This window comes from Chamaea fasciata, unplaced genomic scaffold (assembly GCF_029207755.1).
Source record: "Chamaea fasciata isolate MVZ Bird 193981 ecotype frontalis unplaced genomic scaffold, bChaFas1.0.hap1 SCAF_7, whole genome shotgun sequence".
Lineage (NCBI taxonomy): Eukaryota > Metazoa > Chordata > Aves > Passeriformes > Sylviidae > Chamaea > Chamaea fasciata.
Window position 1 is genome coordinate 44295373 of NW_027094092.1, and position 26485 is coordinate 44321857.

Below are 26485 nucleotides of genomic sequence, written 5' to 3' on the forward strand. Positions count from 1 at the left end.
GTTGTTTGGTTTGGGTTTTTTTAAGAGAGGAAGAATATTCACATTTTCAAACTTCATTATCACATTGTGGCATCTGTTTTAAAAAGTAAATATTTCTCCACAAATCTTACATACATTTTGAAACAAACCTGGAAAAAAACCAAAAACAACCATTTGTAAGTTGCTAATAATTATACATCTCCTTTCTACTGATTTCTCTAAATGTACATGCCATAACTTAGTCAGACCAGTTTGAAGTGTCAAAATATTATGCAGTATGTTCTGAGCTAGACAAGCACAATAAAATGGCCATTTTCATCACAGGAGAATTTGGACCTGGAAGCAAGAATTCCTGAAAATGGGAGAGATATATATGCATTCCTTTTTCCTTGATTCTTGGGCATATTTACATGTGTCTTGAGAAGGACTTCAAAAGAGAATTGTAAGCTGTTGTGCTGAGTTTGTCTTACATAGCTTTCTATGAGTATTTCCACCAGAAAAATCAATCCTAGAAATCCTGAGCATTGAGCATGAACCCAAAAGCTCTTCACATGACTAATGTGACCAACTGCAATAATAACACTTTCAATAATAAGTCATCTCATAGCTGCAATTTGCAGAAGAATTTATTGAACAATTCAAAATCATAAATATATTTTAGAAGATCATAATATTTGAATCAAGAGTACTCCAGGAGCAGAATAAAAGGAGATTTTTTTTTGCGATTGCAATTTTTTGTCTCCATTTGAGGTCTAAGATGGCTTATCCAATGAAAAGTAAAATGAGCTAAAAGAAGTGGTGAAAGAAAGATTATTTAACTTTGGCACAAAGTTGTCCACATGGTGTAGTTGAATCAAGGGATTGAGATAATCTGCCACGTTAGCAACATGAGGTTATTTTTTTTTTTTCTCATGTAGTAAAATAGTTACCATGAGTTCTACCACGTCTCATTCAGGACACATTGAAACCTACATGCTGTATTATCTAGGCACTTTAATCCGTATGAGTCTCACTGTTTGAGGTTTATATTTACTTTTCTTTCGTCCATGCATATTTGACATAGTATGTGCAACTATTCCTTCTGGTTTTCACTCTTTGTTATTCAAAAGCGAAGAAGACAAATTCCCTCTGCAATTCAGAAAAGATAGACTTGGAACATTTCAGCATTTAAAAAACCTTTTGTCACCCACTGTCAGAGAGAACAAGGTAAAACCAGCGTTGTCACTTTGGTGCTTAAAACAAAGATGGATTTGAATAGTTGCCTTGGCTTTCTGTAGTGTGTTTGTGCTGTTGTCTGCACAGCACTATAGCTTCCAAGCTGTCTTAACCACAACATCAGGGGAAGTTGTGTGCTTGTTTCCCTGTGTCCTTGTAAATCATACTGTCTTATTTACATGCTTTCAAGAAACAAAAAAAAATTCTACAAGCGCTTCTATTAAATTGACTTCCCCACTGTGACACCAGTCTTCTTCCCACTACTTGCTTTGAATGATTCTGTCTGGGGTTGGTAGTAAGGGCTAAAAAGAAAAAAAACAAACCAAAATAACAAAGCTGGAACAGTCAAACCTCAGGCCATTAAGGGCCGTGTCTTCAAAGCTGTATGTCTAAGCAGAGAGGACATGTGGTTTCATTGATTGAATGCAGACTGAGAGACAGGAACTTGTAACTTTTCATTTTACTTGTGCTCCTGTCTCACTTTCCAACCCTTAAGCTACTTCATTTAACTCTGCAGAAGATCTACCATAGTCTTTTGTAAAGTCACAACACCAATCCCAAAAACCAAGGCAGATTTAGGCCACACTTTGAGTTGTACTCGTACTGGTCTGCTCCAAGGGGGCAAGAAGGCATCCTGAAGGTGGCTCAGAATAACCACCCAAGTACACAATGATGTGTACTAAATCACACACTTACTTATGTGATATCCTCAAGCCCTTGGCCTTACTCTCCTATATACCATATACTGGGTCTCATTCTGTATTTCTTGGAAAAGTCTGAGCTGTGCAGTCGAGCAGTTTCTGCAGTATGTATATTTACCACAGGGCTGTATGCAGTTCACAGCTGAACCCAGAACATGCAGCCCCATGTCTCAATTTCACAATCTAAACTGAAAAATGAAAATGCTTTTTAAATTCCAGCAGGAAGCTAATGATGCTTGTTGTCCCTTGGCTTTGCGGGGGATCTTTAGCAAACCCTGGGAACAAAAGCAGCTGAAGCACATACTCTTATCTCCCTGGAGAAAACAGGGAGGGGTTCACAGCAGGAAGAACAAACCACACATCAGCTCCCAGCTGAGGTATTACCTTTCAGTGGCAGGGCTGCCTGTGAGAGCAGGAGTCTGGACTCTGTGACACAGGGTCAGTTCCAGGCCCACGATGCTGTAGTGTACGGATGAACCAGGGAATGAGCTTGACTCCTGCTGACAGCCATCTGCTCAGAAGCATGGTCAGGGCTGCTGTTCCAGGACAGAGCTTGCAAACCCCAAACTGACAGGAGTGAATGAGGGGGTGAATATAATTGACTGTAGCTGGTATAAGCAAAAAAAAAAATGGAACTTCACAAAGCCAGCACATAACCATATGAAGCGCAACCTTTTGATTCCTTATTTTGAGTAGGGAAATCCAAAACCTTAAAAGTTTCAAAAAAAGTACCAGAAGAGGAAACTGTCCTCTGTTTCTACCATGATACTTGCTAAAGGAAGTCTGTGGTACTGCTCCAAACCCTGTTTCTTTGCTTGTTGAACACAAGGAGCAGAGAACACTTAATCTTGTTAATTTTTGTCGCCTTTGTAGTGAGATATCTGGGACGTCCCACCCACACACTTGATGGAGAATACCGTTTTTAGGTGCATAGCTTCATTTTACCTTTTATTATGCTTGGGAGAGATAGACTTGTCATAAATATTTAAGTAGGAAGCCAGGTAGGATAATTGAATTAATCAGTCATATTTACTTAATACTCATATTGAGTTTAAGAAACACATCTACTGGTGTTATGTCTGATTATAGGTTCTGACTTGGAACCTGATTTTACTGTGAATCTTAATATGCTTGTCATGTCTTTTATGGCACCTTCTCCTTGAACCAGTGGGTCCAGAAGTACTTAAGCTTGTCTTCCCTGAGATGCAAAACTTTGTGATTATAGGTATGAGGATAAGAATAGCAAATGTGAATCCTAAGGAATGTCCAGGCCACCATAGCGTTTCTTAGAAAAATTAGTTACTTCATTGATTAAACAGCACCCTTTAGAGGTGCAAGGGTATTCTACTTGCCATACATTAGAAAGATGGTCTCATTTTCCATCCTGTCTTTATCTACTGCTTCTAACTGTAGGGTAGTTTTCATCCAAAGAGCTTGTCACAGAAAACGTCAATGTCTACCAGGAAGAGAGACTGAAGAGTGCAGTTTTTTTCTATCAGTGGAGTGACACTAATCTCTCCAAGCTCCCCTTTTAGAGGCCTGCCTGACTGCTTCTGGCTCAGTATTTAAGCAATGATTTGGCGTCAGGAAAAAGAAACCATCACACAAGCATTGCCTCCTCTTCACACCACTTCGGACTCTACTTCTCCTAAGGAATAGCCTGAAGTTACCACCTCATTTTTCACCATACTCATAGCCCATTCTAATGACTGATGATTCTAATGACACTACTGTCCTAGCCTGGATTAAAAAGGATGATGAGAGGGTGAATAATGTTGTATACAATGGCAAATATGACTGTGCCCAACAGATCCTGGGGTATAATTATGCTTTAGGAATAAAGCAGTATTAGAGCTCTCATGGCTGTGTTAACATTCTGAGATGATGTTTACCATGTCCTGCAGTAACTGATGCAAATGCTGACCTGACTCTCTGACAGAGAGGCTGCAAATATAACATGGAAAGAAAATTATCTTCTGGGATCACAAATTTGTAACTTCATTTATTTAGAGAAGGAAATAAAAAAATCATGTTTGCTGTTACAAGGTATTTACTAAGTGCCAGTGCCACAGCTGTCAAGAGACCATCTCTGGATTTTATTTGTTCATAGAACATTCAAACAGCAGGAAAATAGTGATTGCTTAGAAAATAGACTTTAGAAATCATGATCGTTATTGCTTAGGTTAACAATGGCAGAGAATAATGAAAGTTTTTGAAGTTCATCCACAAAAAGGGAAAAGACATTGATCAGGATGGATATCAATGTGTTACAGGTGGTGGTAAAATGAAATCAAGCACAGTGTCAGAAGTAAAGATGTGGTTATCATCTGTTTTTGTTTCTTTTTATCACTATATTCTGAAATTTTCTTTGTGATGAGTGTCTAATTTAGAAAGGGAGACATTTTCTCTAAACTCTCCTTACACTGAAACACAAGTAAATTTATGGATTCTATACGTTGGTGGAAGATGAGGATATTTCTAAATATCTTACTTCAAAGGATGTGAAGAGAGACAGTGAGCAAGTCTTTCTTCAAAGGATTGTGTTTGACAACCTTCCCAGCAGTCAAAAAAAACCCTACATAACCTAGAAAGTTCACAGACTTCATATAGACTTTATATAGCAGCTGACTGGATGACCTCTTTCGCCAAAGTTTCACTGAGAAGAAAGATCCCATTTATATAATACAAAGAACTCAAATGGAATAGAAAAAAAAAAAAAGACATTTATACAAAAAATTAGTTAAATAAAAATTATAGTTGTGTTTTAACTGAAACACTAGATTCAAAACAGTCAGAATTTCAAAGCAGGAAAATTCTATATACAGACATTTTGGCTTCCTGGAAATACAGTAAAGGTGCAGAGGTCATTAAAGAAAAGAATATAAAACATGATGATATGTTTTGTTCCTTTCTGTGGTCACTACTCCACTCTATAAGGTTTCCAGTCCTCTAAAGCTAAAGCTGAACATTGCTATTTAGGGAGCCAGAACTTAGACCTGAAAGCACATTTTTTGCATCATCATTTTACCATTTTATTTTCTTACTTGCCTTAAAAACTTATGTCCTTTAAAGCAATATAGATCAGTAAAGTCACCCTCCTTGTTGCATTTGAAATGCTCCTGAGAATACCTGATTTGGTCAGTTTAGGTTTAACATTATAATTATGGTCATTAGCAACCAACTAGCATTTCAAAATGCAGAGTGTGAGCTGTTTCAATGACTTTTAAGCTCTCAGATACATTACAGGAAGACACTAATTTCTGCCTCAGATACCCTGGAAATGTCATGGACAGGTCCATGCATGCTGCATTTCTGTTGTTGTGCTCAGTTCCTAGTTCAGACCATAAGATATGACTGACTAAACCAAGAAATTCTCAGCTGAGACAGACCAACAGTGTTACATCTATCTCAGTGTTTTATCTCCAAAAAAGACAAGAAATTGTTGGAGTTGCTTTTTTGCCATGCAGTTTCCTCCTGTACACATCCAGAAGTGCCTGAAATAGTGAAACTATATGTATTAAAGGGTGCATCCCTTTCTCTTCTCTTTAAGGGAACCTGTTTAAAGACCAATAAATTGTGGAACCCTTTCCACAGAAATTTTCACTGTCTGCTGTGGAAAGGAATATTTATTGTTACACGTTTTACAGATACCTTACTAATTTTAATGAATCTCAGTGTGTCTTGGTATTCAAAATATGATTTTTATGCAAGAATTTTCCTAATTCAATGCTTGTGAGGCAGTGTGAGTCACAAGCTTCCCAGGTGAAGACTGGTATTTGCAGTTAGTTTGCAGCAGGTACCTATTCAAATCACCTCACATATTCTTTTTTCTGGAGCAGCTCAGTGATTTGTGGGAAGTGAACTCAGAAAGTGGCCAGAACAGTCACAGTGAATGTGTTCAAATATTGGCATGTGTTTAGTCAGTCCTTATCTGTGCTTTAAAAGTAGTTGGTTATTAGTAATAGTAGTGTACACTGTTGCCATGACAAGATTTCCTCCTTCATAAAAGCCCTAAGCAGAAGTTTTGAAAAATTTTTTATAAAAGAGGGCTAATACTTGAAATATTTTAAGTGAATATAGAAACAGATTTTTTTTTCTCTTGAATACAGGATGGTTTTCTGTTTCAGTGGAACAGAGGAGGGCAATATCTCCCAAGAGACTCAAAAGCCTTGAAGGTACCTGCTGCCAGGGTGCGTTAGTTTGAGAATGTGTTTAGATAGAGCATGTGGCAGCGTCTCTCACGATGTATGGTATTAGGAAATGCAATTTATTTTGATTCAAATAGGAAGGAAAGAATTTCTAAAATAATACTTTACAGTAAAAAATCTGAACTGTTAGGGGCTGAAGTCTTATGAGTCAGTAAGTCTTATCCATGGAATAACTGTAACTGTTTTATGTTTTGTCCTTTACTACTTCACACTACTTTTTGAGTGAAGGTCAGCTGTTAGCTGTAATGGGTCAGAGATGTCTAGATGAGTTTGGAGTGAAATGTCTGATAAATTCTTGCCAAATCTAAGCTGAAGGTATATGGGAGTTGTGGTGGTGGTGGGTGAAGCCTCAGATGACTTCCTCCCTTCATATTTATTCTAATTGTCAGTGCCACTTTGTTGTCTAAGCTGTGTATTCTACATAACACAACACAGATGCGTAGCTCAAAGAAAGAGGTGAAGTAAAAAGGGATTTGCACTATAAGAAAATTGCCTTTGTGTAATCAAAGCAACATCTGCAGTTACTCAAGTTCTCAAAATCCTTTTTCCACGTGATTTACAGGCTCTTCTGCCACTCATGTCTCCATAAAGCAGAGAATTTTAAGCAGAGGATTTTGATATTTTTCCTCATCTGCTCTGCTTCCACATACACATGTATGTATCCAGTGTATACAATGGAGCAGGAAGGTGCAAGTCCATGCCTGTTGTTATGCATGTAGCAATAGCAATATTTCCATGGCCATCAAAGTTGATTTGCTTTTAAGTTCCCTTAATTTATACCCCCCAACAAAAAAGGAACATGTAGAGGTCAGAGCAGATGAGAAGTGGTAATATTGCTGAGTTTTAGTTGAGGTTGTAGGGCTGGGTCGGACTCAGTGACCTTGGAGATCTCTTCCAACCTTGTGATTTTGTGTTTCTGTGAAAATACCATGGATTGCATGTAAAGCTAACACTGTCTTTATACCCTACATCAATGGGTTGTGCCAACTACATGCCTAATTAGCAGAAGTGTAAGTAAAGAACCTGTGCATTTAGGATGTAAAATTTTGATGTAGACATAAATCAAAATCCAAGATTTCCCATGCTTACAAAGATACTTGTATTAGGGACCTAACTCAATTTTTAGTACAAAGAAAAGCCCATCAGCAAATCTCCAAATCCCGTAGCAGATCTTTATATGTAGTTCATTTAAAGTACCCAGAGGTCTGCATAGAAAACATGAGCGTCTTATTTGATTCATGCAATGACCTGAAAAAATAGAGTGCTCACAAACAGAAGAAAACAATAATTGCATTTTTGAGCAGGCATATTTTGCTGCCTGTAGAATAGCTTAAAACTCTATCTCACTTTTTCTTTATATATTTCTCCCTCTGGCCCTCTCTCAGGTTTTATTGTGCACTGCCTCTCTGCCTTTCTGAAGTCTTTTGGGATGTCCAGTTTTGTATATACACAAAATGCTGAGAAGACTTTTATGATTCCTTGCAGTAACAACTGTGCTGAAAAGTAGCACAAGGATGCGTATTGATAAGGACTCTGCTGCCTGGAATGATTTGGCACATGCCAGATGGAATTTGCATTTGAGCTGACGGCCAACTCCAGGCTTCTGTACCTCTTAGGACCCACTTAAAAGCTACTTAAGAGAGTTTAAGTGGTTTGCAATCTCTTGTTGGCTGTCTGCACATGGCTAAAAATCACCCACCATGAAGCATTAATGGCAGAGGACTATGGTTTTTGCCTTACTATTGGTATGTGCAATCTGTGGGCCTCCTGGCAATTTTGATCAACTGATGCAACCACACACAGACCTCAAAGGTAAAAGGGAGAAGTGGAAAAACAAAGCAGAATTGCTTTCTGTGTTCTTTTCCATCTTTGTCAGGATTCATTCAACATAAAGGCTTTGAACTTTACAGTTGAAATAAGCTAGACAAGCTCTTTTAAAAGTGTTTTAGAGCAGTTACTGAGAAAATATAATGATAGAAGCTTCAGGACAGAGTAGCAGGGATTTTTTCTGAGCTGCTTCTTCATAAATACTCAAAGATGGCAGACTCTTTCTTGTGTATCTACTCTGTACATTGTGGACAAAAATAGACCTATTGCCATTACTGTATCCTTCTTTCTCTGTTCATGGTCAGAAAGCTTGGAATTTGATATATCAGGTGAAACTATTCACACAGAATATTCAATCCTACAGTCATCAGCAGGGGGCAAAAGAAAAATTGGCTGGAGCAACACATCCAGCTTCTGGAAATTATGTCCTTTCGGCTCTGCTTTGTCTTTGAGCACCTTCTGTGTTGGCAACATCTCTGCTCCTTCAAGGAAATAGTGTAGCAGAAGGAAGACTGAAAAGTGACTTAAATCATAACTGCAGATGTAAACACCATTTCTTTTCTGCTCTGTCTCTTCTTCCCCAGGGAACTGAGCTGCTGCCAGAAACTAAAGGCAGATAGTAGTTTCTTGGTTGATGTAAACTGTTGCACTCAATGTTTAAATGTATAAGCGGTACTCCTTCATCCTTCAGGAACGCTACTCTTGCTGGCTAACACTGCCTGTATGTATTGTTTTGTGATCCCTTAAGAGTTCTCATGAGATTCTTGCGGTTTTAATTCCACAGCTGAGAATCACTGGGTTAGAAATGTCTATTTACTATTTCTAGCTTGTTCATTTTTCTACTTGTACCTAAAACCAAAGTGGCCCCTGTCAAATTCTGTCCCATGCAGCCTTCTTTTCTCAAAGAACTTTCAAGGTTAAATGGGAGATCTGAACGGCTCTTGGGGAAAGGTAGTAAATGAGAACCAAATTGGAGCAGTTTGCCAAAAAGTTTACTCTCTGCCTGAATCAACACCTGGGGAGGATTCACATCCCCATTGCTGCAAAGAAATTCTTTAATCCTGTCATATTTTCGTCAATCCTTTTAGTCCTCATATGTATATACATTCTTAGGAGATATGCTTGACCAGCAATACTAAAAAGAGGCAACGGGACTCTCTCACTGAAAATAGTTATAGAGTTACTGGAATCTTGAGTGACAAATAGCAAAAAAAATAAATGGCAGAACCCAACAAAAATAAGTGAGGCAAAAAAAAATCTGTTAATGGTCTGTATCCTTGGTTAACTTTTCTCTCCTACTGCCTCTGGTGTTTCTTTCTTCTCAGTACTCAGAAAAATCACTGGGTTTACTGGTGTCCAGATAACCAGTGTATGGATGTTTTGTACTGCTGTAAGACAGTTAAAGTTGCAGCTATACCTTTAGCATTTAATATTACTGAATTTATTTTTTCTGATATGTGGGAGCACAAGTTGCTTCCTGTATGAAGTGCTGTGTTGTGACTGGTGTGTCGCAGTGAGATTATTGCACTTTCTCCACCTGTGCATACAGAAAAGTGTAATTGGATCACTGGGAAAAGATAACAAATCCAGATCCCCAGGCTCTTGTCAGGCACTGTTGATGCTGAGATATTGTACAGTTGATAAATAATTCAGCTCTTTAGCTGAACAGGGATTTCAGAGGCTTAGCTGTACATTCTTCATCCATCATTTTAATATCTTTCTCCTTTTCTGTTAACTGGCTATCTGAGGACAATTTTTCAAGAATTTTGTTTGATAACTTTCTATTTGCCTGTTACAGAGACTGTATCATATAAACAGGATTTGTTGTATATCTGGGGAACATCTTCTGTTCACTGGCCCCATAAGTGACTACACCATACATGACAGGTTCTTTGAAGCAGAAGTTGAGAATGCAAACAACTTTATTAATCTTTCTTGATAGCTCCTTAGAAGTGTTTATGGAGTGGTTATTAGAGCTGTGAAAGAGCAGCATGCTAAGTAATATTAAAATAGGAAAGAGAGCTCTCCATCTACCTTTGTTGGAAAGATGAACGTATGATGACACTTTCAACTTTATTTATATTGAGGTACCTAAGAAGTTGAGGGGCAGCTCCTGATGTATTTTCTCTCCAGGCCATATGCTACAAATATGGAAGAGAAGAATATGACAGCCCACGCTTATTTGCCTGAAATCCTAAATGAACGATACCCCACAAGGTAATGTGACACCATACAGGATCTCATCAATGATGTAGCACCGTGCAACACATTTAAAATGTGTCAAAATGTTGTCTCCAAAGCAGCAATGTTTAGCCACTTAGGTCACTAAAAGCAGCTTTTTCAAATTCTCCACAGACGTTTTGCCAGGCTGCCCACATATCTCTAGATAAAAGCAAACTGTTTGCTTCACAGTGTAGAATAATTTATAGGTAGGGACCAATTTACTTGCAAAGAAACAGCAGCTTGCCATCATTTTTTCTTAGTGCAAAACGCATTATGCTAACTGCAGTACAGAATGCATGTGTTCCAAAAGGGGAATTATTAGAAATTAGTTTAGTATAATTAGTTTTTCTCAAATAGTTGTGTCCAGTTTTGTCAAGGAAAGCTGTAAGCCCTCTGGACGGAAAAGTCAAGAAGGAAAAGAAAGATTATCTTTCTATTTCTTTCACTGTGTTAAGTACAGCCGTCCAGAGGCAGATAATTCCACAACAATTTTCACAGTTTTATATTGTGGAATGTAAACACTATTTTACAAATGCTTTTATGAAGTGGAATTGTGTCCAAACTTACATTTTTGGGTAAAAAAGTCAATTTTTTGTTCTTCCCCTATTGTTTTTTCTCTCTCTGTCTGTGATCACAGAGGATCAGAAACACATTTCCTATTGAAAACATTATCAAAACTGACAAATCTACATGCAAGTTTTTGGCTTCAGTGAAATAATGTATTTTAATGAAAATGAATTTTGTTGACATGTTTCTGATAACTCCTCATGTGAGATTCTTTTCATCTGCCATTTCTAACTTTCTCAAACCAACTTCACATCATCACATGGTGCATTGATGAATTTATGGAGTCCTAGATGAGATCCATCAAAACTATTTCACCTAAGATATGAGAACAGCTTTTGGGGATGAAAGACTAGGGAATTAATTTACTGCCATTCTAAATAGATCATTTTCACTGCTTGACAAATTTGTTAAGTTCTGAACACTGCAGCATTAGACTGGTGAAAAATCAGAGCAGGCCTTGGGGCAAGGTTAATAAAGACACCAATAACCCTTTGCTAGTAGGTGCAATACTCCATTTAATATGAGTCCTGGAGGAGGTCATCTGTTCCTTTTTGCCCACTGGAGTGAAAATACCATGATGGTCACCATCTGGAGTAATTTTTCAGCATTCAGCAATTTTATAATAAAAGCAGGAATACTTCCTTACAAAAAGATGTTTAGGCTATCTATGACTTTGGGCTGCCTTGAAGTCCTACAGAACTCAGAAGCTCACGTTGGTTAAAAACCTGGAGTTCTGCACCTTTTCTCCTTCCTTGTGTTCTGTAAGGGAGTCCTGTCTGCTCATATACACGCAATTAAAGATTTTGCTTTTTAATTTGCCATGTGTGTCCTCATTAACTTTTACTCTAACAGCTACAATTAGTTGAAATACTAGGCTTGGATGTTTTCTACATTAGAATTCAGGACTCCACACGCAGGACATTCCTAGTGGCAGTTTTCCATTTCTACAACTCCTAATATGAAATTATCAATAGAAATAGGTCCATGCAAGATTAATTCAGGCAAACAGTCATTCAGATAAGACTGGATGGTATGACCAACTAAAGCATGAATTTCAATGGATATATTTTCCACTAGATGTGTTATGGTATTTCATTTATGGGTTTTGTTACCAAAAATAGTCTTATTTTTAAGACTATGTAATGACAAAATTTGTATTTACCTATGGGTGCGTGAGCAATGACAGGTTTGGTTTTTGTGGGTTTTTTTTTTGTTTTGTTTTGTTTTGTTTTGGGTTGTTTTGTTTTGTTTTGTTTTGTTTTGTTTTGTTTTGTTTTTGCCACAGACTGCAAACACAGTTGTTTCTGAGCTCGGAGGTTTGTCAGTTTTCACAGGTGAGCTAGTCTTGATGAAGCGTGCAATGTCAAGTTTTCAGAATAACTTCCTTCTTTTAAAATTCAGTAACTATTAAACACAGGATTGAAGATAACATTAGTCTAGGTAGTCTCCACACATGAACTTTAGCACTTCAACACCCATTTATGAAGGAGTCTGTGGAGCTGAGCAGGGTGTGTCGTACAGCACAGTGCCTGACAGGGTGACTGGCAGCCTTGAACTCATGGCCCCACCTGAAGGCATTAATGCTATTGATCTTGTAGATATTTCAGCTCTGCTTCCTGGAGTACAGCAGCCACTCTAGTGATTATGTCTTGTCGTAGGTTCTCCCTCTTGACCTGTTACTGGTTCCTGTTAATGTGCGCAAGGAAAAAAATCTGTTCTACCTGAGATTTTTCCCCCCAAAACCTATCTTTTTTCCATTATTTGTTCTCTTTTCTCTCCCTCCTCTTACATGTTTCCTCTTGCCTATGAAGTAATTTCACTCTGAAGTAAACCACAAGTAAAAAAGTCTTGAACAGTGAAGCTGGGAATAGTGCTTTTATAAGACTACATGAACATTAATTTTCCCAGTAGCAAAGTCCTATACAACTAGTTTGTCAGGTGTGTAATAGACACCATCGAACAAGCCAGCAGTCACAGACAACTTAGAGGAAGAAGTGTGTGCATGTGTGCGAGGACAAAGTGGGAAGAAAGCAAGTCCCACATTTACTTATTCATTTTTTTATTCAGTGGAGAGAAAGTTTCCTGCTGGCTTAGCTCCCTCTCCTGGCAGTCAGGAATTGTGTTGTATCAGAGTCCTGTTGAACCTGTAAAAAACCCAAATTTTCAAAAACAAAGCTCTTGTTTGCTGTAATAGCAAGCCTTTTAAAAAGGGATTTCCTGAAGCCTGCATCCTTCTGGGCAATGGTTCCACATAATAATTGGCAGGATGTAGCTAGGAAGAGTAAAAAGGCATGGAGGACCAGAAGATTACAGAAGAACCAGAAGGACAAGCATAGCAAATTATGTCTTTACACCCATTGTTGCAAGATATACCATTCGCTAAATTTTCTCCTGTCTCCACCTAGGCAGATCCAAATCAATTTCACTTGCATCCTCAGGCTGCCTCATCTGAGGTTTTGAGAATCATTATAAATGCAAATTGAGAAGTAAAACCAGAAACATCCTGATCAGAGTAGAAAAAAGCACAAGAGTTCAGATGTGACCATTTACTGAATCATTTTGCTAACAGTATTGCAAAGACAGTATTGCTCTTCTCTACCAAAATTGGTTCATATAGATTACATTGTGTCTGTAATATTGTACAGAGATACTGTAAGATTTTCTTCCTATACTGGGCTACTGATCATTATCCTGCCATCAACACTCACTTTAGAAGAGAGCACAAAGGATGGTTTCTTCCTCTCTATCTCTCTTTCTTCTCTCTTCCTTCTTCCTTCACTCCTCTTCTTACATAATACATACCCATAACTATGAAGCAGCCAGAAGAGCAGGCATGCAAAAGGACTTCTTGTAAAAGCATTTTGATTCCTTTGGGTAATTTCCCCCGTGCCTTTGATGCAGAGATTATAGATTCATATTAAAATTTGAACACAAAATTCAAACCCAAGTAACTTATACAGCAAACTATCAGCCGAGGCTCCTAATCACTTAAAAAAAAAACAAAAACAAAAACAAAAACAAAAAACCAACCAAACAAAAAAAAATTCCCCCAAAACACCAGGATATTCATTAATGTGTACACTCACAGATGTGAACTGTACTTATATGGAAAAAAAGCATTTTTCAGGTATTATTTTGTAGTATTTCTTGTTGCCAGTCGATAGATACACAGGGACATTTTTCTTAAGAACAAGGAACTCTGTACTAGATTTCATACAAATGGAATTAGATTTGTTTTCTGTTTGTCATTCAATTCCAGACATAATAGCCTTGTACATACTGTATATTATAATTATGTAGAGTAAGATTATGACTTGATTATAACCCTGGTCTGCAGTACAGCCAAGAAAATTTATGCCAAATGGTTTAGTGCTAAATAAGAGTCACTGGCTGGTAACTGAAAAGAATAAGTATGACCATTTGGTTTTGGTTTTGCTTGCCTTTCAGATTATGTTGCATGACACTCGGGTCCAGATAAATGAATGAACTGCTGGGAAAAGTGGTGCTAAGTGAAAAAAAATGCCTTGGATTCATTTGACTATCAGAAAAGAAAAGGTCTTGGATTCCTCTGACCTTTTTTTGTTGTTGTTGTTATTGTTATTTTCAGGATTCCTTGACGGGAAGAATAGCCAAGTATTCTTAATTTTATTATCTCTGAAAAATTTATAGCCTTTATGTAAGTCATGGTTAGGCTAATGAAGATGGACAGCCTGGCTATAGGAGCACCTCAAAATTCTCTGCTTCTAAGCATAGGGCTGTAAGTATTCATATGTAGGCTTGGCTTCATATGCTGTCTTCTCCCTTTATTCTCTGTTATCTTTCCTGAATATCATTAGGTTCTCAGGTAGCCACAGGGACCTTGACTGCATGTTTGGAAGACTGCAGGATGAAAAATGGGCAAGATGGTCCTAAGGGCAACTTTGGAGATTCTTTAGACAGCATAGGCAGAGCCACTGAGGCAGTATACCAGTCACTGAGGTAGGAAAAAATTCTTCAAGCAGACTACGAGAGAGATGATTTTTTTCCCCTAGATGCCATAAATTTATAATTGAGTATCATTTTCAGTAATATATTAATTACTTCATGGCTATGCACAGCGGGGTAACAAAGGATGGTAGCTGTATGGAGGATTCTGACCAGTAAAGATATGACTAACAAAAAACATTCACCTTCCCAACTTACATCCAGATGTTTCAACCTTTAAAATATCTTTAATCAAAACACCTTATATTTTATCCAGTGCATAAAGCCAGAATTTTTCTTTTCCAGCTAGCATCAGTTATGCCAAAATGGCATTTAAACAAGGCAGGTTTGAAAAAAGACATTGTGATAAAAATGTTGATCAGAAATGCATTTTAAGTTATGAAATTAAATATTTCCATTGATTGCAGGAACTACTAAGCCAAATTTTCAGACTTGGCCACCTAAAATGTGATATTTTCTCATCTGTTTCAATTCGGTTTTCTTAACTTCATTGTATCATTCTGTAAATCCTAATGGGATTTAATATCCTGGCTGCAGTAAGGCAGAAAATGTCTTACACACTTGGAAGATATAGCTTGTGTCTAAGGTGAATATTGTGAGAAATAACAGAAATCAAGTGTACAGGGGAGGAAACAGAAACAAAAATTTCCAAATTAGTGATGGACAGATGTGTTATTATTGAGGCATTTTCTTGCTGATTTCTTTAATTTTAAGTTAATTGCCTTTTTCTCTACCTAGATTGGTTTATAGAGCTTTCTGACTTCAAATAAGCAAAGTTACTGCTGCCTACAGCTTGTCAGTCAACTCCCAAGATTTACAATCACAATAGCTAAGGAATGCCTTTAAGTCCTTCACTTCCAAATTTCTACTTCTGAAAAAATCAGTAAATTTTCAGAGACTCAGTTTAGTATTTGCAGTAATATTGAGAACAGAGTTTGCTTTAGGAAGCCAGGATGCCAAGAATGGGGTGGGGGAAGCTGAATGACTCTACCTGCCTTCAGTTCTGGCATTTTACTGAAGGAAAAACTGTTTACACTTTTTTAGCCTTTTGGAATTTACAGACAATGGTTTTCCTTCCAGAATTTTCTTTTTTCTTTTTTTTTTCTTTTTTAATCAAGCAGGTTTCCAACTCTTTGTTCTTTTTAATGTCTTTGGGGTAGAGATTTCTGACACAGCGACACAACTCACTTTTTCATTAGGGAAAAATACAGCAACTATGAGCCCTACTTTAAGTTAGTATTAAGCAGTTGTAAAAGTCTATTGAAGTAAAATCCTTCTCAAAAACGTTATTCAAATACACACAGTTTTATCCTTACTTCCTCATTCTTTACCTCTGTTACACCACAGTCAACCCTGAAGTCATAAATATCTAGTTAGATATGTCCTTGTGCTCTTGCTTAATATGATCAAGAGTAGTATCAAATACATGCAATCTGTGCTGATTTTTGTTGTATCAGTTTATTAAGGATTGATATCTAGACTTTAAGATACTAGCACTAGTAAGAGGATTATCTTTCATACCATTATGAGGGAGGAAAACATTAGGAAAGTTTTAATAGATATATAATAGCAAAATCCATGTAACAAAAAAAAAAAAAAAAGGAGAGAAGCTCCAGAAGTGACTGTCCAATCAAAGCTCTTTTTCCTCTAATATCTAATGAGAAGTGATGTGTGCTTGACCTAATTTGTTTGAATCATTACTGAAATCTTTAATTCAGGTGCCACATATACTTAGGTGAGAGGTACATTGGACAGAGTACTAGAATGAGGTGAATGCATAAATCAGTTTTAATATGACAGTCCCTTCTTAGGAGATTCCCAGCAAACCAGGAACTGCAACTGCCTGTGGCTGCATGTTCTTAGCTGGGCTTTCTATTATACCCAGGAGTGAAATAAAACCTAATCAGTCCCTGGACTCTACAATCAGAAGCGAGCTTAGTGCAGGGTATTGGATAAGTTAGGAGGTACAAGCTGTCTCTCTCTGATGATGGAAAAGTGAGAGAACAACTATTATTACTCTGTGTGGTCCTGAGCATCTCAGAGGATGCTCTGCATATCCATTCTCATTTTAAGAGAGAGTGTCATGACAGATCAGAGCACTGTGATCTAGATGGGAGCCAGGCCGTATTAAAGGCGGATAAACTGTCACACTTAGGCTCATGTTAGAGTCTAATCCTGTTAAGAGTTTCTCCACAGGATCACGTCATCTGGCATAATTGAAAAGATGCTTGACTCTTAACTGAAATATGCCTGTGAGAGAGAGAACCATGAACAGTGGGGTACCTAATCTTACTGTTTCTATAAAAGAAAAATACACAGTATAAAGTGTATTACAGTATTACATTTACATACCTTTAAAATTTGAATTCATATTGATAAACAGGATTTTTCAGGGTCTCACGTTTTTTTGTCTCCAGCAGCTTGAACATTGAGGCTGATACCTGACGATGCTCTAAATAAATGCAGTAATCTGCAAGTGCAAGGTTGAAGGGTTATAACAGTTTGACTCATAAGGATGCTTTCTACACTACATAGAATTCTCAAAGGTAGCACCAGGGACATGTTATAAACTGCACAGCTGTATCAGAAAATCAAAGTTTTATGTACCACCAAAGTAAGTTTCTTTCTGAAAGACCTGGATGTTCTTTAATTGTTTAAATAAATATAAATATAAAAAATAAAGAAATTTGAAAAATAAAGCAATCACAACTTTGAAACATTTTTTTGTTAAGGATAAGGATTTTTTTTTTCACTAAAATTCTATTCTCTTGAAATCCAAGCCTGAGTTTTGATCTACAGAAACAAAACCTGGAAAATTATTGTGCTTGTGTCACTGCAATTGAAGACCCTGAGATCTGCACATGCTTTGTACTTGCCGAGGTTGATATCCTTCATTAGGCCCAACTACGTATAATGCACGGGGGGGTGAGGGGATGACAGTCTTTTGAAACAACATGTAACTAGACAAGATAACATCAAACAACACAGTACCTTTCATTGCATCCTTTCAAGAGTGGGAATGTTTGGTTATAGATCTGAATAATAAGTAGTAGCTAGGAACATAAAAAGTATCCTTACAAGCTGAAAGTACACATTAAGGAACTCAACTATACTAAAGCTAACATACTTGTTTATGTAGCCATTCACAGATAACTGTGTAGCAAAATTAAAAGCCATATCTAACCTTTATGGTTTCAAAGGAAGTGTTCTGCAAAACTGCTGCAATTTGAGCTGATCTCCTAAAACAATACCTTAGCAGATGTGAGCTTGTTTCATTTACTGGAATGCAAGTTGTGAAATCTATTGACAGCAAAGTTCACATCAGAACCAATATCAAGATGATAGTTTTAGCAAATACATGTCTTACTGCAGGGTATCTTACATTTGTGGACTACCGTACTTGTTTAAAAGAATTTCCTCATAAGTCTCTAATTCACTAGAGTGAGGTAGTATAATGTGGCAGTATACATTAATTTGGACAATATATGCAATGGTATTACAGAAATAGAAGCAGAATATTCCAGAGTCTGGTAGAAAATTAAAAAATGAAAATGAAAAAAAACATGAATTAAATGAAAATGAATAAAACCGTAATTAAATAATACAGCCCAGAGTCTACTCTGTCAGGCATCAGTGAATAGCACTCACTGAAGTCAGTGGTTCCGCAAAAGAAATATAATTACCTGATCAAAAATTTCCAGTTAAATGGTTTAGGTTTTGGGTTGTTTTTAGTCCTAGAATTTTAAACAGACTGTGAGAGGACAAAGACTAGAGGTATAGAATGCAAATGCAAGTAATAGATCTAGCTTTCATTGAAGTCACTGAAAGTCCTTCAGTCATTGCAATGACTTTACATCAAATCTATTTCAAGACTATTTAACAGTAGTATTAGGCTAATGTTTAATATTAATGCCTTTTTTCCCTTTTTTTCCCTAGAAATCCATAAAGAGCTCAGCTTTAGAATAGTCCTCTAATAGGCTTGATCTTCCCTATTAAACATTTCATGCTATTCAGCTTTTTCTTTTCTCTTTCGTTTTACAGGCAGGCCAGATCTGGCAGATAGCAGCTATGAGGACTTTGCTGACTTCAGAAAGCTGACAGAAACCAACAGGCTTCAGTGAAATATCACTCCAAGCACAGTGACTTTTGGTAGCTTTAAAGTAACCTGTTGCTCATCTGCAAAGACATGTCTACTGGTTCTTTCAGCACACATGGAGGAAGGCAACAAAAATTGTAACCCTGGCTAATAAGACTGTGTTTTCCTTATCAAAAGTAGGAGGTAGGCCAATTATAAAAGGATTATTTCATGCTTAGCCTCCAGGACTTTAACTCTGGCCTGAGTACTGGACATAAGTAGAAGCCAATTTTAATGACCTGAGATTTTGTTATCTGTGCATTATTATTGTTATCAGTTCTTAAACACTTTGGTACTTTATTTCTTTAAACTAGAAATGGGTTCGTGGACTAAAATGTGGCCCACAGATTGGGCTCTTCTTATGAAATCATGGCTTATCTTTTCCCTGGGGCTCTACATACAGGTCTCCAAAACTTTGGCCTGCCCAAAAGTTTGCCGCTGTGACCGAAACTTTGTCTACTGTAATGAACGAAGCTTGACCTCAGTGCCTCTTGGGATACCGGAGGGTGTAACCGTGCTCTACCTCCATAATAACCAAATTAATAATGCTGGATTTCCTGCAGAGTTGCACAATGTCCAGTCTGTGCACACAGTCTACCTGTATGGCAATCAGTTGGATGAATTCCCCATGAACCTGCCCAAGAATGTCAGGGTTCTCCACCTGCAGGAAAACAACATTCAGACCATTTCACGTGCTGCTCTTGCTCAGCTGTTGAAGCTGGAAGAACTGCACCTGGATGACAACTCCATCTCCACTGTTGGCGTTGAGGATGGGGCATTCCAGGAAGCCATCAGCCTCAAGCTTCTGTTCTTGTCCAAGAATCACTTAAGCAGTGTGCCAGTAGGCCTTCCTCTGGACTTACAAGAACTTCGTGTAGACGAAAACCGAATTGCTGTCATTTCAGACCTGGCCTTCCAGAATCTTACAAGCCTAGAGCGTCTGATCGTGGACGGCAATCTCCTTACTAATAAAGGCATAGCTGAAGGCACCTTTAGCCACCTCTCCAAGCTCAAGGAATTCTCCATAGTACGGAATTCACTGACTTACCCTCCTCCCGATCTTCCAGGTACACATCTGCTAAGACTTTACTTGCAGGACAACCAGATAACCCATATACCACTTACAGCCTTTTCAAACCTCCACAAACTGGAACGTCTCGATATTTCCAACAATCAGCTTCGGATGTTGGCAAAGGGAGTTTTTGATAATCTGCATAACCTGAGACAACTCACTGTAAGGAATAATCCCTGGTTATGTGACTGCAGTATCAAGTGGGTCACTGAATGGCTCAAATTTATTCCTGCTTCCATCAATGTACGCGGTTTTATGTGCCAGGGACCAGAGCAGGTCCGAGGTATGGCAGTCAGGGAGCTCAATATGAATATGTTGTCATGCCCCACCACCACCCCTGGTCTGCCACTTATCATCACCCCAGTCCCAGCAACAACCATGCCAACTACATTAGTTCCCAGCTCATCATTTCCTCCCTCAAGTAGTAAATATAATCCTCTCACTCCCATCATAGCCACACTCCCCACTGTGCCTGACAGGGAGGACAGAGAAAGGGTGACGCCTCCTTTGTCTGAATGGATTCAACTCTCCATCCATTTTGTGAATGACACTTGCATCCAAGTCAATTGGATGTCACTTTTTACCGTGATGGCATATAAACTCACGTGGGTTAAGATGGGCCATAGTCTGGTAGGAGGAATTGTTCATGAACGAATAATTAGTGGTGAGAAGCAGCAATCAAGCTTGGTAAATCTGGAGCCCAAATCCACTTACCGGATTTGTTTGGTTCCACTGGATACTTATAACAACTACCGAACTGGAGAAGACACTGTCTGTTCAGAAGCCACAACCAAGGCTTCCTTTTTGAATGGCAGCAACACCCCTTCTAGCCATGAGCAGACGACTTCTCAGAACCTAGGCTCCCCATTTCTGCTGGCAGGGTTGATTGGGGGTGCAGTGATATTTGTCCTCGTGGTCTTGCTCAGCATTTTTTGCTGGCACATGCACAAAAAAGGTCGTTACACCTCCCAGAAGTGGAAATACAACCGGGGCCGTCGGAAAGATGACTACTGTGAGGCAGGGACCAAGAAGGACAACTCCATCCTGGAGATGACGGAAACCAGCTTCCAGATTGTCTCCTTAAATAATGATCAGCTCCTTAAAGGAGATTTCAGACTGCAGCCCATTTATACCCCAAACGGGGGCATTAACTACACAGACTGCCACATCCCCAACAACATGCGATACTGCAACAGCAATGTCTCAGACCTGGAGCACTGTCATACGTGATAGTGAGGGAAGATGGGGGTCTCCAGGACAAGGAGAAAAAACTCTAGAAAAAATAAGCCCCCTAAGAAAATGAAAAAAAATTGCATTTGATAAATGTTACACAGATGCATTTATGCATTTGAATACTCTGTAATTTATACGGTGTACTATATAATGGGATTTAAAAAAAAAAAAAAAGTGCTATCTTTTCTATTTCAAGTTAATTGCAAATGGTTTTGTAACTCTTTGCTTTTTAAATCTTTAAAAAATATTGCTGAGTACTGTACAGGGTTGTACAATAAGAACCCAATGTCATGGCAAAGGAAAGAATTACTCATTCTTCAAACATTAACCACTTTGCTGTCGAAGCAATCTGAGGGATGTTAAGTTTCTAGGTGTCCTGGAATACAAGAAAATAAGTGCATATTAAAACGGGGTCACTAGGAACAGACAAAAGCAATTCAGATAAAATGGGCACAACCCTTATGATTTGAACCCAGCAGTTGCTGTTGAGCTTCAAACAATTGGAAATACATCCGTTCCTCTTTGTCAGTTCTGCACTTCTCACCTCCAACTGAAAGCTGGAGTTCGGAGTGCTGCCAAAAAAACTACTTTCTTGTTTGATTACTTTTTTTTCAGTCTACTTGGAATAGGAAACGTGGAAAGAGCTCAGTGTCAAACTCAAAGTGACCTTGATTCCTATTTGCAAAAGTTGCTGGGAAAATGTCCCCAATACTAGATACTTTATCTAGGAAACTGTTCATGCTTTTCATTAGGATTAAGAAGCTTTAGGCATTCTCCGACCCTTCTCAGTGGGAGGTGAAGGTTATGTAACAGTGTGTAACAGAGAGTTGTCATTAAGTTGCACCTCTTAATAGAGCATCATTTGTTGACATAGCATGTTCAAGCCAGAGGGAGGGAAATTCTGAGTGCTCCTGTCTCTGCAGTATTCATGTACATGTTCATGTAATTTGAAATCTGAAAGTGCATATTGCTGAAAACATGGTGCAAAATATAATGGCAATGGAAAGGCTTTGCTAATAATTTGTGTGGTTCAAGCTTTGTTTGACTTAAGGGTCTGAGTTATGTTCAGTATGGAGAAATAGGGGAAAGAAAAAAGACAAAAAGAGAAAACAAACAAGAAATAAAATGTAAAATTTATTTAGTACTGGAAAGACCTCCAGGGCTATTATGAACTGAAATATGTTCAGTGGGGAAAATCATGTACAAATCTTGGTGGGTTTTGTTTGTTTGTTTGTTTTGCTTTTTTTTCCCTTCCCAATTAAAATATACAGAGAATGACATTAGCTAAGCATTTGATTGACTGGGGGATTTTGAGAACACAGGTACGCAATGCCCATCTGAATTACCCTTCTTTTACCTTAAGCATTTTTGAGTTTTCCATAATGATTTCTGCTTCACAAGCAGTAGATGGGTTGAGAATTTGCTTTTTTATACTCTCAAATACTTTAGCTGCAATACCTTCTCAGTCCTTGAGCTTTACATGCACTATGCAAAATATCATGCTTGTATTAAAACCATAATGCAAGTCTCAAAATTATGTAATGTTTCAGCCACTCTGCTAACTCAGTGACTGCCAAGAACTGTGGTGGAATCGAATTATTTGGGGTTTTTTCAGTTTTCTTTTTTAATATATCTAATTTTCTCCTGAGTTTGGGGACAAGCTAAAGCTACATCACATTGAAAAAGAAAAAAAAAAAAAAAAAAAAGAAAAAAAAAAAGAAAAACAAAAACAAAAACAAAAAAACAAACCCATAAAGGATAGAGACAAAACTTCCCTGAGGTAGTAGGGAACCAAAGAAAGAAAGTTTTACAGTGATCACCTAGGGATAAACAGAAAATTGCTGCATGTGAATAGGAAGTAAAGGCTGAAGCACTTTCACAGGGGAATGCTTAGACTCTTCACTTTATGAATCTCCTTATGCTGGAAGAGAGGGTTTTAATCCTTTCCTTCGCTCATTTCACTCAACCCATTCTTGAAACTCAGCTGTCTATAAACATGTATTTGCAATTCAGATCACATGATAACACTAATTTTCTGCAATGACAAAATGAACCCAGTTATGATTGATGGCAAAGTATGACCATTTTTTAAGGAACCACATCCTCCCACCAACCCCTTCTAAAATCATATTTGAAATTGCACTCTATATATTTGCTATTTTCTGCAGCTATAGCAGTATTCTAAGAAACCTGTGTGGCTGCTGTAGTAGTTAAGTCACTAAAATTTTGCTGATTAAAAGTTTGCCATATGATTTCAAATGCCATAATTTTAGATAGAAATGTCTATGCAAAGTGGAGAGCTTTTTTTCCATGATCTATTTACTGAAGATGATGATAAGGTTGATAATTTTGGGGTTTGGTTTTTGGTTTTGGTGGGTTTTTGCTCTTTTTCTTTTTTTGTTTGTTTGTTTTGTTTAACATATTTTAGGTGCCACAGCTCAAAAGACAAGCAGCAAATAGTTGTGCTTCTGAACACTTCTGTTGCATGCTGGAGTTTGCTTGAAGTTAAGCAGAGCCAGTGATTCCTCTTCGGTGTGGACATAGTATTTAATTTAAATGAAATAACTGGTTGTACATTTGGTTTTAAAAGGCTTCCTTTGAAAGTACATGCTTACTAGTATTTTGTACTTCAGTGACTGATGCAAGACGAATCTTCTGTTCTAAACCTTAATATACCATAGGCACCTTATTTGTAGCTATTGACTTATTCAGGGAGTTTGGCCTGTACCGCAGGTGGATGATCCACAAGCCCAACCTGATGACAACAAATCTGGTTATTTCCCAAAAAAGGTGAAAATAGAAGGCATTCACAAACTGTTTTTTTGATCTTGAATGATGAAACATATATCTATATATCTGTAGAAAGATATCTATTTGTAGACTCTGACTCGCTTACCTAGATCAAAAATGACAATGATATTAAGGATAGCATACTTTATACTTCTTTTCAGTATTAAAAAGAATATATCAATTAGTATGGGATACTGACAAAACTTTCTATACTATAAAGACTCTTCTGAAAAAAACAGCAAGCACTGTATACCAAAATTTGTGGATAGAGCTGGGAATATTATCTAAAAAATTTAAGAGTTGTAGTCAGCTGAAGGGTCATATGTGCCATTTGATGAATGTTTCTTCTAATTTAATTGTTCCTTAGCTCCAGAGCAGTTAATGTATTTCAACCTACAACAAAATTTGGGACTTCTCAAACTGCCAGTTATAAACAAAAAAAATAAATCTGAGATTTCATTTCAGTTCCCACCTAGATAAGCAGTTAGTGAGCAAATTTCACTAGGTAAAGTATGTAGAAAAAATCACAATTAAAAATGGACAATAATCTTATGGCAATATAAAGTTTAAGATTAGTAGCTTTTCCCTTGAGCTTTGTAAAAATTGGGTGATCTTCACTTAGGTCAAATATCTGACCACATATAATAACTAAAGGCAATAGGGCAGAAGTGCCAAATATGTGCACGTACAATTCTCTCAAAATGTTCACTTTTAAATTATGATTTGATCAAGTTCATTGGATCTGGGGAAAAATTATTTTTTTCAGACAAAATCCCGCCCATCTTCCATTGTGTACTGCTAGTAGTTGACCTAGATGTGCAGAAAGATTGGTGAGTGGAATAAAATAAGCATTTAGTTGAAATTGTGTTAAAGAAGTATCACAACATTGCTGTTTCCAGTAATTGGCTACCTTCTGAAGACATATTTATTTAGAAACGGGTCCTTATTTTCATGGATTCTTTCACTTTAACAAGTGTTTCCGGCATGTGTCTTGCTGGAAGTAACAAGCACCTGATTAATGCATGGACTTTGTGTTAACAGGTTCTTATTGGAACATTATTACTGCATTTCTTTAAAAGAATATTTAGGGAATAAGCTACTTTGAACTGAAAAGATATTAGCAGTTTTCCCTATAAACCAATAAAGGACTACAGTGAATATCATGTAAAACAGAAAAATGAAGTAGCACATGATATTTGCTACTAGAGTAGTTTAACTATATTTTTCTCTGAATCATTTTCTTTTTTTCATGAGAGCAAGTTTCTGCCTCTGAAAAATTTATTAATTACAATTTTGCAAACAAAATAACTTTATACATATTGATATTATTGTTTTAATGGTCTACGGAAGGCACTTTATTAATGGCATTGAAGTGAACGTTCAGTCTCAGCTTTTGACAGTAAAGTGGTTAATTCCCATTGAATTCTACATTTAAAGTACTTGTTCACCTTAAATTTAACATACAGATAATAAAGCTTTTTTTCTTTAGAACATGAGAATTATGGTTTTACACATGACTTATCTTTACAGCTCAGTGGAAAAACAAAACAGAAGTGAGTGCCAAAACCAAAAGCTCCTGGCTCTGAACCTCATCAAATCCTGCCTGATGCTCTCTTCTAAACACAGAGATAATCCTAGGAAGCTGATGATCACTCCTTCCCTGAACTCTATTGAACAGGGCACTTTGTAACCCTGATGATACTACAGGCAATATTGAAGCATTTGGCATTAAACTTTTGTACAGCAGAGAATGTTTTGCTCTTTAAAAGGACGCTGGCTAGTCGTCCATATGGAAAACTAGCACAGAAGAGATTTGGCAACCTTTTATTACACTGGGGCTCTGTGGAAATGTGCCTCATGAGAGCTGAATTCTGACCCTCTCAGAAACAGATAAGCTACTAAACAAATTGTTATGATGAGTTGATCCCAAATATCTGAAGATGATCTTTCATAAAATTGATTTTAACTGATATGCACACTTGATTCTGTTCTGTGTTTGGTATACTTTCTATCTTTAACATGGAAAAATAGATGGTTTGAAGTCTGCGTTATCTGTTCTCTGCAATCTGCCATGTTGCACGCATTGTTAACTTCAAAACCTCACTATACACTATATATTATCTTGTTGACATATTCAGTAAAGAGTTATTTAAAAAAATACAACAATCTTGCTGTATTTATATGAGCAAGTTAATTAAAATAAGGATGTGGGTTTCTGAAAGAGACAAAAAATATAAAACTTTTGTACTTTCATTCAGAGATATTTTCAGATGTTCTACTGAAACTTCTGCATGTTCAATCCTCTCTTCAGTTTCTAAAAGAAAAATATCATCTCTCAAAGAGTTAAATAATTTTTACCTTAGTTTCTCAGATTTAATCTTATTTTCAAAAAGATTTCTAGTATGCATATAGAAAAACAGTGTAAAATGAGTACAAACTGTACTCTGGTGTTTGCAGTTAATAGGTACACTTTAGGAGCTACACTTTTCTATAACAAATATATATTTGTGGAAGCTGTGACTCATTATATGCATAGACATTTGATAAATGT

At 37.3% G+C, this 26485-nt stretch overlaps 1 protein-coding gene across 3 annotated transcripts in view; it reads left to right on the top strand.

Annotated features, from left to right (window-relative positions):
• The window catches only part of FLRT2 (fibronectin leucine rich transmembrane protein 2), a 58945-nt gene extending 32845 nt beyond the window's left edge, over positions 1 to 26100 (top strand). For 2 of the 3 annotated variants that reach the window (XM_066188612.1, XM_066188610.1), the window contains exon 2: positions 18746 to 26100. In XM_066188612.1, coding sequence (XP_066044709.1) covers positions 19156 to 21141 — 1986 coding nt within the window. In that variant the 5' untranslated portion in view covers positions 18746 to 19155 and the 3' untranslated portion in view covers positions 21142 to 26100. Of the gene's footprint in view, positions 1 to 14455; positions 14478 to 18745 lie in introns of those variants that run through there. The other variant, XM_066188611.1, reaches the window with a different exon arrangement.
• Positions 26101 to 26485: the final 385 nt, after the last annotated feature.